The 14,404-nt window shown below is 37.1% G+C and overlaps 1 protein-coding gene across 2 annotated transcripts in view; it reads left to right on the top strand.

Annotated features, from left to right (window-relative positions):
- The window catches only part of Ocrl (OCRL inositol polyphosphate-5-phosphatase), a 63,753-nt gene that overhangs the window by 36,172 nt on the left and 13,177 nt on the right, over nt 1-14,404 (top strand). For both annotated transcript variants that reach the window (XM_055612160.1, XM_055612161.1), the window contains 5 exons: nt 334-443; nt 2,271-2,406; nt 5,854-5,964; nt 6,542-6,707; nt 6,964-7,199. In XM_055612160.1, the coding sequence (XP_055468135.1) occupies nt 334-443; nt 2,271-2,406; nt 5,854-5,964; nt 6,542-6,707; nt 6,964-7,199 (759 nt within the window). The remainder of the gene's footprint in view (nt 1-333; nt 444-2,270; nt 2,407-5,853; nt 5,965-6,541; nt 6,708-6,963; nt 7,200-14,404) is intronic.

Genomic DNA, 14,404 nt, shown 5'->3' on the forward strand with positions numbered 1-14,404 from the left:
TTTTGTTATAGTTATAATTATGCTAGATCATTCCTGCCCAGTTCTAAGCAATGTAGGATTATTCTGTGTTCTTGTTTTCACAATTTTGTCCTGGCCATAATTGGCAATAAAATGACACTGTGCTAAAACAACAACTGTTGTCAGAAGGTGAGTTTAGAATCTATGGCAATGTTGATATTGAGTTCTGAAAATAAGAAATTTTATCTGTGTGTTTTTCCACAGTTGAAAAGGCTGTGGAGCCGAATATCTAGAAAGGAAGCAGTGGCCAGTCAGCCTAAATATCACATTAATATGGTGTTGCTGTGCTTATGTGATGTTTCTCTCTGTCTGTAGTTAAACATTCAGCGCACACAGAAAAAAGCTTTTGTGGATTTCAATGAAGGGGAAATCAAGTTTATTCCCACTTACAAGTATGATTCTAAAACTGACAGATGGGATTCCAGGTAAAGTGATAAGAACATTCTCATAGAAAGGTTAAGGCTTGATCTTTTCAGTGTTCTTCTAGATCCCTCCTTACAGGCTAGGAAGTTTTTCTATCAATAATTCCATATGCAGAGAGGGAGATCTCAGTGCTCAGTGTTATTACAGAAGAGTATTTCAAACTGAGCTTATAGTAGGAAAGTATTCATTAGATGTCAGAGCATTTGATAGTTTATGAGCTGCCTCCAGCACTATCAGAACTGTCACTCCTGCAAACTAGCTTAGATTGTTGCCTTCCTAATGTTACCCTTTCTTTCTTTCTTTTTTGTTTTTGTTTTTCGAGACAAGGTTTCTCTGTGTAGCCTTGGCTGTCCTGAACTTGCTTTGTAGACCAGGATGGCCTTGAACTCATATCGATCTACCTGCTTCTGCCTCCAGAGTGCTGGGATTAAAGGCATGCACCACCATGCCTGGCTTATCATTCTTTCTTAACTGATGCTCTGAGCCCTTTTTCCAAACTACTTCTCTGCTATTTAACTTTGGATACCAGAAGATGAGAACAGAGTCGTAAGCAGTTCTTCTAGCATAGTCCTTGTCAGTTCTGAGAACATGTTAGAATCCATTGGTGAGGGCCTGGAGGGATTACTCAGTGGCTAGAATATTTGGTGCTCTTGAAGAGGGTCCAAGTTGAGTAACTCCAGCTTCAGGTTATCAGACACCATCTCCTGGCTTTTGAGGACACCTGCTTATATGTATGCATAAGTAAAGCAGGTGTCCTCAAAAGCCAGGAGATGGTGTCTTTAAAAATAATGCATTAGTGACCTCTTAGAACCCTAATGTCTGAACTCACACCTGCTGTTGATGGAAAGAAAAAAAAAAGAGAGAGAACTATTCCTTGGACCCTTTTGCTTTCCTCATCTCCCCAGAAAATAGTGACCCTGTCAGTAAATCCATCTTAACTGTCTATCCCCCACATACGTTGCTTTCATTTTTTTTCTATTTTTCTAGCAGCTCAGAAGCTTGAAAGACAAAAGAATCCATGGGCATACTCAGGTGCTTCAGACTCTGAGATCATTGGGGGGAGGAAGGAGGAAATGTCTCATATATCCCAAGGAGCCAGTCCACAATTGAAAAAGAACACTGAGGAACCTTGTTTATTTTGCTTGGTTTCTGCCACTTAAGATCGAACTCCAGAGCTACTGAGAAGTAATATTTGAGTCACTTCCTAGATCAAGTGTATAACGCATTCCTTATTTGAATAAATGATGAAAAAATTTTCTTGCCCTCGGTACTCTGTGGACTATTCTATGCTCAGGCTTGCATGCACGCATGTTATTTCATCTCTTTCAAAGAAGCTAGATGTGTCCATTAAAGTCCAGGTTTAGAAGAGAAAGCTCTGCTCTTTTTCCAGAGGTTAAACCCAATAGAGGAATAGAGGATTGCAGTTTTTGACTCACTCAATTGGCTATTATGAAGTACCTTCACAGTCAGGTGGAGCAAAGGCAGACAAAATGGTCACAGTGGAACCCTGACTTTATAAGGCTATTTAAAGAAGGTGTCGTTTCATCTTCCCCTATGGTGACATTGTTTAAGATGCAGACCTAAACTTAATAAAAGCATTTATTCATTTAGGAGATAATACTAAGGCAGTAGTGCTAGGAGTTCAATGGCTGATAAGCAGGTACAAGCCGGTATCAGTGCTTGAGATGTAGGAAAGAAGATTCCTCTGGGAAGAAGTGTGTGGTTCATTGGGAGCATATAAAAAGAGGCTTAATGTGATTCTAAACCAATGTGTGTTATTACATTCTTGTGTGGTATGTTCTGTTTGTGACTCATTCCTTTATTTACAGTGGGAAATGCCGAGTTCCAGCCTGGTGTGACCGAATTCTTTGGAGAGGAATAAATGTTAATCAACTTCATTACCGGAGTCACATGGAACTCAAAACTAGTGACCACAAACCTGTTAGCGCCTTGTTCCATATTGGGGTAAATAGTTGATTGCTCATTCATTTGTTTAAGTGTTAAGTAGCTCTTTCCAGAGCATTATGTATATATGGGGTGGATTCATAATCTAGCATGTCATGAATGTTCTTTAAACAAATAATCATTTGCAGAGTTGAGTGGTTACCATCCCTTCAACCCTCTCAAACACTCTCTCTAGATCTCATGCTCCAGTCTTTTTATCGATGTGCAGGTGTTTTGTGCTTTGTAGGCTTACACTGATCAGAATAGGACCATATCTACTCATTACTTTAAGAGCTATAGTCCTATCTGCTACAGTGAAATCTTCTCAAACAGCATACATGTTACGTTGTTTTGAACTGGGTTGTGCCTTGAGCTGAATTTATAGCCAGTTACTTCATGTTTATCTCTATTATGAAGACATTTTTCTCTTTTTAGCTGTTTTATGAATGTGCAGATTATCTTACAATCTTGCTGATTTATACTTTGGATATTTCTTGTGGATTTCCCATACATGTGGTCTTGTAACCTGTCAGGATAAGTGTGGTTCTTACTAGGGTTTTTTGGTAGTCTACTGCCTGGTTTTGCATTCCAGGTCAACCAGTTTGTAATTGTGAGACTATGGACAATTTATTTAACATCCTTATGTGTCAGTCTCCTCCTCTACAAAGTATGCTGGTAATGAGACCAACTCATAAAGATTAATGTTTTCATGCATGCTAAGGGCATAATGGGACAGATTTCTTCTGTTTATGTCTGTTTCAGGGACTGCTGACATAGGTGTCACCCAGGTGTCTTACAGTGACTCTTGTCTTGAGTCCTCTTTAAAAAAAAATATTTATTTGCTTTTATTTCATGTGCATTGGTGTTTTGACTGCATGTATATCTATGTGAGGATACTAGAGTTTCTGGAACTGGAGTTACAGACAGCTGTGAGCTGCCATGTGTGTGCTGGGTATTGAACCCCTGTCCTCTGGAAGAGCAGCCAGTGTTCTTAATTGCTGAGCCATCTCTCTAGCACCCTTTGCCCCGACCAGAGTCCTCTTTTTAAAATGAATAACTTTAAGGTATTTCTTATGGAAATAAAATTAGTTTTTGTTCTTAGAGTATATTTATTTTTAAGATAACCAATAACTTTATTTTTTGTCTACTTCTGAGTTACAGTTGTTGTTTTTATTATATTTTTATTGAAGGGTACATGCTGTGGGATGTATGAAGGTCAAATGTGACAGCTTAGCAGAAATTGGTTCTCTCCTTCCACAATGCACGGTTGTGTTTAATGTGATACTAGGAATCAAACACAGGGTTTTGTGCCTTCTAAATATAAGCCAAGCACTGAGATATACTCACCCCTGTATGCCCACACCCCACCCCACCCCTTTCCATTTCACTTTGAATTTTTAACACAATAATGATACTAGCCATGTGTTTAATCCCACATACAGTGCATAGTAGGTATGTGCTAAAAGTGGTACTAGGTCATTTGCTCACATCTATTGCTTGCCACAAGAGTGTTCACTTAAATATTTTCAATTTCACAGATAAGCAGATAAAAACCAGGGACTTTAAAAATGAGATCCTTGAGAGTATTCAACTAGAAAGAGAGCTGAGATTCAATTCTTCAGCCATTTAACTCCTAAATCTATGTTCTTTCCACTACCCCACCATGCCTTAATAGTGGTAATATACTGATTAAACATGCCTTCAGAAGGTACAATTAAACCCATCCAAGTCCAGTTGTACTTCCAGGATATACTAATTTTCTCATGTGAAAGCCCAAATCTGTTTAAAGAAGGGATCTTTTCCCAAACACTAGCTTCCTTGGATTTTTGTTGTTGTTATGTTTCCTTTCAAAACCTTGGAATATTTTTCATTACTACAAATCAATCCTAAACTCCCACTTAGGTATTTTAAATTTTTCATGAGTTCTTTATATTTTTGTGTATCTTTAATAGAATTCTGTTTCTTTTAAGTGATACAGCAATTTTGAGAAGCTCTTTGTGGGCTGGCAAGATGTTGAACATTTTTAATCCTAGCACTGTGGAGGCAGAGGCAGGCAGATCTCTGTGAGTTCAAGGCCAGCCTGGTCTACAGATCAAGTTCCAGGATGGCCAAGGCTACACTAAGAAACCATGTCTCAAAAACACCAGAAAAAAAGGAAGGAAAGAAGAAAGAAAGGAAAAAAGGAAGGATAATAGACCCATGAATAGGCCCAGGCACCTGTGATTTTAAACCTCAGCCAGGTTGAGTCTTTTGCTTTCCCTGTCTTTCTGAAAAGATACAAATACAAATTCATATCTCACCAGTGAGTCAGTTAGGTGAACCACTCAACTCTCAAAATATTACTTGCTTCTGTGGCCTTGAAAGTTCTAAAAATAATTTTTAAAATTTATTACAAAATTTTGTAGGAGTATGAAAGTCAACCTAACACATACTATGGGACTAAAGTGGTCAATCCTTAGTTCTCTAAGTTATGCCTCAGATATGTTTTAAAAACTGACTCCCTAGACTATTTGGCTCACCTGTTTTCCACATCTGCCTCTGAGCCTTTGCTGTATACACAAATTTCCTTTTAACATGGATTTCTATGAAATTTTAGACTTTAGATAAAAAGGGAATTAATGCCTCACATATAACAATGATATTATGTTACTTGTGCTAAATTGTAACATTAATTTGTATGAAATTTTAATATTTAAAAAAATACAGCTAGATAAGGTTCTTGGAAGTCTTATGTCATCTGAAAATTTTCTTGAGTTCATTAGTCCAAATGACTTGTTGATTATTGTGGTTTTACTCCAGGACATTTTGTGGTGGCATTTTTGTAAAATGGTTGCCATCTCTACTTACTAATATCATACCTTTGCTGTTACATAATCTGAGCAATTACCTGATTCCTGCCAATGTGCATAGCAACTAATGGACTGAAATGCTTTCGTCATATTTAACTGCAGTTTTACTATTTTATGCTTGTTAAAAAATAGCAGTGGGTACATTTTAGCACTGTCATTTTACACACTGCAAAAAATAATTTTTACTGCAATTATCCCATTTTCTCTGCTGTCAGATAACTAACAATGGAGGAAGGAAGAATACTAGCCAAATATGTACTATTATCAAGCTTCCTAGAGTTTTTTTTCCCAGAAATTTAGCCAACTAACCCTACCTTTCCTTTAAAGTGAATTTTTTAATGATGCCTACTAATTTAGTCTGTTTTAGTGACTTTTAAAATGTATTAGAAACTCTTAAAGATAGAGAAGTTGAGATGATGATGTAAGACTAAATAAAGATCTATTTCGTTTGAGGTGCAAGTTATGGGTGAAGCAGGCTATTAAAATTTTGAGGGCACTGTTCATACTACAGTTTTTTTAAGGTAATCCCATAATGCCTAGTTTTAAATTATTAGATAACCTCTGATGGAGAGGAGGTAGGAGCATGTGAAGCTGAAAGTGGTGTCTCTTTCCCCTTTAGGTGAAGGTTGTGGATGAACGGAGGTATCGTAAGGTCTTTGAAGATATTGTACGCATTATGGACAGAATGGAAAATGACTTCCTTCCGTCATTAGAACTTAGTAGGAGAGAGGTGAGAAAAACTGCATAGCTTACTATCTACTGTTCACTGTAGTGAACACAAAGGAAACTGTGTTTCTTAAAAGGTTATCAAGTTTAAAACCATCTTTTCCAGTGTCAGAATGTCTCCGTTCTAGTGTCAGCTTTTCAGTTTGGCAGATGCAGGAGTGTTTTAGTTTCTCAGAAATTTAGCTCCCTTTTCTAGATCACATGAGTTAATACATAATGCGATCTTACAGCAGCACCTAGCAGCTAGAAGCAGTCATATTAGTTACTCTTGTTTGGTGCTTCGTTCATATGTCTGAGGGAACAGAACTTAGTCACGGAATGAGCACCCTGGACCATGATCATGTCCATCTCAGGATCCCTGAAACAATCTGGGGTCAAGAGTTACCTAACACCTTCTCTGCTGGTGTTAGCTAAAAATGTGTGAACATCAACATTAGCAAGTTGTCTCGGTCTGTGAACATATGTGGTAATTACACATCTTATTAATAACTGCCTTATTGATTCACATTCTCTATGAATAATCCAACTTACTTCCCCTACTATGAATGCATGGTTGTGTCTGTCTGTTTGTTATTCCCCAGTTTATGTTTGAGAATGTGAAGTTTCGGCAGCTGCAAAAGGAGAAGTTCCAGATCAGCAACAATGGACAGGTTCCCTGCCATTTTTCTTTCATCCCTAAACTTAATGACAGCCAATACTGCAAACCATGGCTTCGAGCTGAACCTTTTGAGGGCTACTTGGAGCCAAGTGAGTTTTCCTTTTACCATTGTCTCTGCTTGCCACATACCAACTCCTCAAGACTTCCACCACCTTGGCTTAACTTCTTGTTCTCTAACCATGTGTCTCTTATCTTCATTGTCCTTATATTGGTGATGCTGTTTTTGTGTGTCCCATCTCTTTCTTGTTGTTGCTTGGTGGTAGTTTCTTGTTTTTTTGTTTTTGAGGACAGTTGCTTTTTTACTGGAAAAATCTGTGCTACAATGCACCATCTCTTTCATTTCAGATGAGACAGTGGACATTTCCCTTGATGTATACGTCAGCAAAGACTCTGTAACCATCCTGAACTCAGGTGAAGATAAGATTGAAGATATTCTTGTCCTTCATTTGGATCGAGGCAAAGATTACTTCTTGACCATCAGTGGGAATTACCTTCCAAGTTGCTTTGGTACTTCCTTAGAGGCTTTGTGTCGAATGAAAAGACCAATCCGAGAAGTCCCTGTCACCAAACTCATAGACTTGGTGAGAAGCATCCTAAACCTTATTTAAATTTAATTTGCATGTCTTGTCCCCATTATTTCTGTGCCTTCTCTCTTCATTCGGGGTTAAGGAAACTGATAAATGATAAAGAAGAATGTCACTTTATCTCAGCACCCTTTGATTAAATTAAGCCTAAGAGGAAAGAGGAGAGACTAATCTGTAGTTAACTCTTGTTGGGACTATAACAGATGATATATTAAAGGCTCTCTCTCAGAGCTATCATGCTTGTTAAGCTCATCAAACCTTCATATAAATTGGTATGGATGCTGTATTCTCCTCATTATGCTTACAAGAAAACTGAGGCCCAGAGGCATTTGCTTGCCCATAGTCAGATAAGTTAGTGACAGATCTACCACCCAGACTTTCTGACTTCCACTCCAGTATCTCTCTCTACATTATATCAAGTCGAACTTTGCTTCTAATGAGAGCACAGGCTGTTATGGAAGCTTGCAGAACTTGCATCTTAGTCCCTAAGGGTGCTTACTACAACCCCCATTCACCATGGAGAATCTTAAGATATAGAGTCTATTAGTCTGTATTTGACTGACATTTCAGAAGCTTTTTTCTTTGGTAGACCAGGCTAGACTTAACTTTCCTGTTCAACTGATAACAACTTCAAACTTCTGATCTGCCTTTCTCTACCTCCTCAGTGTGGGATCACAGGTATATTCCAGCATATCTGGTTTATCCAGTTTTGAGGATCAGAGCCAGGGCTTCCTGCAAGCTAGACAGGCACTCTGCCAACTGAGATGTAAACTCAGTCCATAGATGGTTATAATGTACACCGAGGGCTTGTTCACCTAATGTAAGTCAAGAAAGAAAAAAAAAACAAACAAACAATTATTTCCCAAGCCAAGTTATTCTATAGTATTTTTAGTCTTAGGAGGAAAAAAACATTATTTTCAGTAAAAAATGTGATTTAAAAGTAAGTTCATCCTATTAAAAATTTTTCTGCTAAATAAAATTATTGTTGGATTTGTGTACAGGTTGGCACCACAGGTTTAGTCTTAGCTTTTTTCATTTTTTTTACCAGCTATAATGAAGTGAAGAGCCAAATGTTACCATTTACATGTAAAACCACATTGGTGCTTAGGCCTAGACTAAGTGATTGTATTGTCCAGCAGGAAGGGTTAGAGAAACAGTAGCCTGCTGGCTTGTCTGAGTGTAATTTGTGTCATTGCCATGGAATTGTTGCACCTGTGACTCAGAGAGCAAATTACGACACTAAATCTTATTTGTTTCCATTGAGCTTTCATGATAGAAAGTTTTATCTGGGTTTGAAAGAAATCGCTTTTCTTCAGAAATTCATATACTCTCAGTGTGCTGTTTCTCATAATTGTTTTTCTTCTACTACCATATTCCCTTTTTATTGAAAAAATACAATATAGGCTAATCACATTTCCCCTCCCCCAATTCCTCCAAGATCCTTCCCATCCACCAAACTCCATGTCCTTTCTTTCTCTCTGTCTTTAGAAAACAAACAGGCAAACAAAAAGAAACTAGATATTTTTAAGACAAAAAAAAAAAAAAAACCAAGAAACATACACACAAAAACAAAAACCATAAAAACACAAGATGGAAAATCATAATATACAGGCAAAAGACCAGCAGGAAAAAAAATGCTTAAACAAAACACTATGAGCAAAAAGTCTACAAAATTACCATTGAGTTAATTTTGTGTTGGCCATGTCCTACTGGGTATGGTGCCTACAGCACCATACTCTTATTTCTCAAATTTTGTTTCATCTTTTAAAATAGATTCTGCATCATTTTTGCTACTTTACCCCAAACATCATTTTCTAGCTTTTTTTTATTCCTGTTTTATATTTTATTATTATTTTTAAATTTTTGAAACACATTTCTGTGTTATGTACGGATGTTTTACCTGTGTCTATGAACCATGTGAATGCAATGCCTCCTCACATAGGCCAGAAGATGGTGTTGGTTTCCCCTGTTACTGAAGTTATGGGTTATTATAAGCCTCTGTATGAATAATAAGAATCAAACCCAGGTCTTCTGCAAGAGCAACAAGTACTCTTAACTGCTGCACCATCTCTCTGGTCTTGTACCTGCTTTTGATGAAAAATGTTAAATGTACAGGGAAAAATGGAGTAATACAGTAAACTCCCACATGTCTTACACATACAGACACACGCATGCATACGTTTATGTGTACCATTTAAAGTTAAATGCTACTAATCTGCTGAACACTAAGAACTTTAGCCTGTATCTGTAAGAAACAGGACAAACTTTTACATACATACAACATTTTAATTACACTTCATAAGACTAATATTAATTCCCAATACCATCTGCCATCTAGTTTATATTCATATTTTTGCAGTTTTTCTAGTAATAGCTATTATAGCTTTTTAAAAAACAAAATGAGTAATCCCAGCACAGAGGCAAGTGGATCTCTGTGAGTTCAAGGACAAGCCTGGTCTACAAAGCAAGTCAGAGAAACCCTGTCTTGAAGAACAAACAAAAAAGCAAAATAAAGTCTTAGTATAGCATATATATTATATATGTGGGGGGGCATATATGTATATACACGTGTATATGTATATATATATATATATATATATATATATATACTACGATCTCTATAGTACCTTTCATAGTAAAACAGTTCTCCATTTTTTTTAGTATAATTTGCTTTTTAAGAGTCTAATTTAGTTGCCCAGGCAAGGGTCTATTATTTCCTAAATTTAACCATTTCTTCTTTTTTTTTTTTTTACCCTCTCTTCACTTTTGATTTCCTATAAACTAAACCATGGCTTATTTTTTTTTTAAAGTCAGTCACAGCATTATAATACCATGGTCATAATTTTTTTCATATTCTAGGAGTAACTAGGAGACTCAACCAGCTTTAAAAGGTCTTATTATATATAAAATGTATTATTAGGCATTTTGACTACCTTTGTAGACAGTAAGTAATTATCAGAGGGATAGGTGGCTCTATGGAGGTTCCTCTTCTGTCTCCTAGAACATAACTGACTCAGGGTTAAAAACATAGAACCTTGGTCATTTGTAATTGAAGAATGAATTTTTGTTTAATTATACACTCACGTCATCATTTGTTCTTTTCGGGAGTTCTTATTTTGTAGATGTTACAGTTGTCATTCTTTCCATGGCTTAGTGTGTTTCAGTGTTATTAAATTACTGTAGCTCATTAATAAGGAAGTTATCCACATTGTTGTACGGCAGTAATCAGGGATCAAAAATAATCACTTCCCCTTTGTGAACATCTTTCCTCTTGTTTTGACTCTGAAATATTCCTTTAGGTCTGGTGTTTTTCCAGGGCTTACCAGGATATTTCATGAGACCGTGCTATTAATACGGTATATATCCTCTGTTATATCATGTGCCATAAATTCATGAGTTCCATACGTGTGCTGTGTCTCCAAGTTCTGTTTCAGAAAGATTCTTTTGTTACACTTGCTTCCTGTGAAATGCAAAATGATATACTTGGCGTGAATCTTTTTTTCTGCAACCATTTTCAATAACAGAAACTTTACAGCTCCTAGGATAATTAGAATTAGTTTAAGAGGGAACAGGTGAGAATTATTTGCTGTTGTGACTATTTTTATTTTTTTTCAGAACAAAAGTCTATTTTTTTCATTTATTAACTAATATGTTAACTTGCAAATAGTCATTAATATTTATTACATACTGGCTATAAAGTAGTTTGGAGACAGTGTGAGATCTGTAATTTAGTGGTCATGAAAGTATACTTGTATCTTCAGTATAGTTAAATTTAAGTTATGGTTAATAGAAATTTGCATTCATGATAACCTGAACATTAATAATCTTTGCTGGTTAATGTTCACTTGTTTGATTAAACCAATATTTTGGGAAATGATTTAAAGTGAATGCTGTGGAGATTATAATGTGTATTCACAATCAATTCCTTTCCCGCAGTTACTCAAGCCCTTGTGTACTATAAAAGTTTATCGATTCACCAGACAATCTCTGTAAAACTCATTTTCAAAATCAGCCTATTTTTATCTTAATGGACACTTGATGCTTGTAACATTAACATTATCTAGAAATACATCCGAATAATATATTCAGTACATATGAATAAAGTAGATTTAAAAAAGTGATTTAGGGTTCATCATAGATATGTTTCCAGTCAAATCAGAGTACTTCAGAAACAAACATGTATTTAGGTATTACAATGAGTAGGTTCTTCCAGAAGTAAGGACGCCTTGACTAAAGGGATGCAAAGTAACAGAAAACTGACCATGAATGAGAAATTATAAGATTTTTCTGAAAAGGGTGAAGGGTTATATTATGATATCTGAAACTGGATCTGTAGGATAAATTTATGCTTGAGCCAGAGATTCTCTAGAAACTTCAGGAGACTTTGAGAACTAGTACAAGGTTGTAAATTGGCATATTAGAAGGAACCTTCTGCTGCTGCATATAGAATGAGCTAATGGAAAAGAGACCAGGCTTGAAATGCAAGAATTGGTTAAGGATTTTTATTGCAAGTACAAACATGAAAAAAAGAAAGAAAGAAAGAGAGAGAGAGAGAAAGAAAGAAAGAAAGAAAGAAAGAAAGAAAGAAAGAAAGAAAGAAAGAAAGAAAGAAAGAGAAAAAGAAAGATGGGTAGAGAACATGCAAATAAGTAAAAGGTTGTAAAGTCTGAGATAATAACTTGGTGATTCATTTAATACCAATGATCCTTTCACTCTGTTTTTTTAAATCTCACTGATCTAATCACTCTTTTCTTGTCCTGTTAAATGTATGATTTGTTTCTTCTCTATATTTCATATGAACTATTTCTTCTGAGAACTTATAATTTTCCTTTAGTTTTTCTTGAATTTGAACCTTCTGGGCCTCTTGGCATATGTATTTTTGGAAGACTGAATACAGGAGGATCACAAGATCAAAGCTAGCTTGATAAATTAATAAGCTTTGTCTACATGTAAAAAGTTAAGAGTAGACCCGCATGAAGCCAAGTTGCCCATCTGCTACATATTTGTAGGGGGCCTGGGTCCAATCTATATGTGATCCTTGGTTGATGCTTCAATCTCAGCAAGTCCCTCTAGACCCTGGTTAATTGGCTCTGTTGGTGTTCTTGTGGAGCCCCTGTCACCTCCAGGTCCTTTTCTCTTTCTTCCCACTTTTCCACAAGAATCTCAAGGCATCATCCAATGTTTGGCTGTGAGTTTCAGCATTGGTTTTGAAGTGTTGCTGGGTAGAGGCTCTCAAAAGACAACTCTGTCAGGCAAGTTGAGCAGAGCGTCATTCATAGTGTCAGGGGTTGGCACTTTCTGATAGGTTGGGCCAGGCGTTGTTGGGTATTCCCTCAATCTCTACTCTATCTGCTCTATCTTTATCCCTGCACATCTTGTAGGCAAGGTAAATTTGGGATCGAACTTTTGTGGGTAGGTTGGTGTTCCCCGCCCTTTACAAGAAGACTAGTCTAACTAGACTAGAGGGTGTCCTCTTCAGTCTCTATGGCCTCTGCTACTAGGAGTCTCTATTTGAGTCTCCCTCATATTCTCCCAAGAGTCTATCATGACTTAGGTCTCCAGCTTGTCACAGAGATAACCCCATCCTGAATTTCTCTTTTCTCTACAGGCTATCTGTCCTCTTGTCCTCACTCTCCTCAGTTCTGATCTCCATCCTCTTAACTCTATGCCCCCCTCCTACCTTGTTTCTTCTCTTTAACCACTACTTCTGTCTATTTTGTCTCCCCTTCTAAGTGAGATTTTTACATCCTCTCTTGTATCCTCCTTGTTATTTATCTTCTTTGGGTCTGTGCCTCTTAGTATGCTTATCCTGTACTATATGGATAAAATCCCCTTATAAAAGTGAGTATATACCGTGTGTGTCTTTCTGGGTTACCTCACTCAGAATGATCTTTTCCAGTTCTATCCATCTGACTACAAATTTAATGATTTCTTTGTTTTTAATAGCTAATTAGTATTCCAGGCTTCATGTGGGCCCTCTAGTAAGGGAAGTGGAGACTGCATCAGACACAGCCTTACTTGCCAGCTTTGAGATCACTTTCCTGTGGTGGGACTGCCTTGTCAGGTCACAGGGGAGGAGGACATGCTCAGTCCTGATGTAACTTCATGAGCTGGGGTGGATGAGAAAGTTAGCTACCCTTTTCTGAGGAAGAGTCAAGAGGGGAAAGGGAGGGAAGAGGGGGTGAGAAGAGGAGGAAAGGAAGAATGGGGCCACAACCAGGATGTAAAGTGAATTTAAAAATATATAAAAAGAGACCATGCTACCAGGAAAAAAAAAGTTAAAAGTGGGCTGGGAAGCTGGAGATGCAGCTCAGTGGTAGAGTACTTCCCTAACATTCCCTAGGCCCTGGTTTTAATCCTCCATACTGTCAACTAAATCTTTTACCTATAAAGAACTCTTTTTATATTGTTTTATCTACATTCATTACTGGGAATGTTCTTTTCATGGTAAATAAATGTTTGACTAAGGAGTGATTTGCATTACACTTATTATGTGTCTTGTTACTCAGGGAAGAAATCCTGAAGTAGGTTCCTGTTTTGAATGAGATAAACAGAGCCTTTTGCAAACAGTGAGCATTTGTACCCTTTCAAGTCCATTTAGCTAAGAGATGAGTAACTTTTATTAGTGGACATTAGCTAATGTTTCTAGTTCCAAAATTTAGACTAGTGTTGGAATAAGTGTAACTTACATTTGTCTTTTATGAATACATCCAGAGAAATAGACTCACTGCATTTTTCCACTTTCAAATGTGTGTGATGTACATGTGTGGATATGCATATTTGTATGTGCACAAGTGGGTATGAATACATGTGCATGAGCATGCATGTAAAGCCCCTAGCCTAATGTTGGGAATCAGTCTCTATCAGTCTTCCACCTCATTCATTAAGGCAGAGCCTCTCAGTCAATCAAACCCATATCTCAGTGCTGTGGCTAGCATTCCTAGCCAGCTTACTCTGAGGATCTCATATCTCCCAAGGCTAGAATTACAGGAGGGCCACCACACCCACTTGGCATTTTTGTGCGTTCTGGGGATCCAGATTCCATTACAGTTGTGTGGCAAGTACTTTAATCACTGAGACATCATCCCAGCCACCAAAGAAATAAACTCTTCACATAAATTTGCTGACCCTCCACTAGCATTTATTGAGTCCTTTAGAGTTCTCTCTCTTTCTCTCTCTCTCTCTCTCTCTCTCTCTCTCTC

Source organism: Psammomys obesus, unplaced genomic scaffold, assembly GCF_907164565.1.
Source record: "Psammomys obesus unplaced genomic scaffold, mPsaObe1.curated_primary_1811, whole genome shotgun sequence".
In the NCBI taxonomy this organism is placed as follows: domain Eukaryota; kingdom Metazoa; phylum Chordata; class Mammalia; order Rodentia; family Muridae; genus Psammomys; species Psammomys obesus.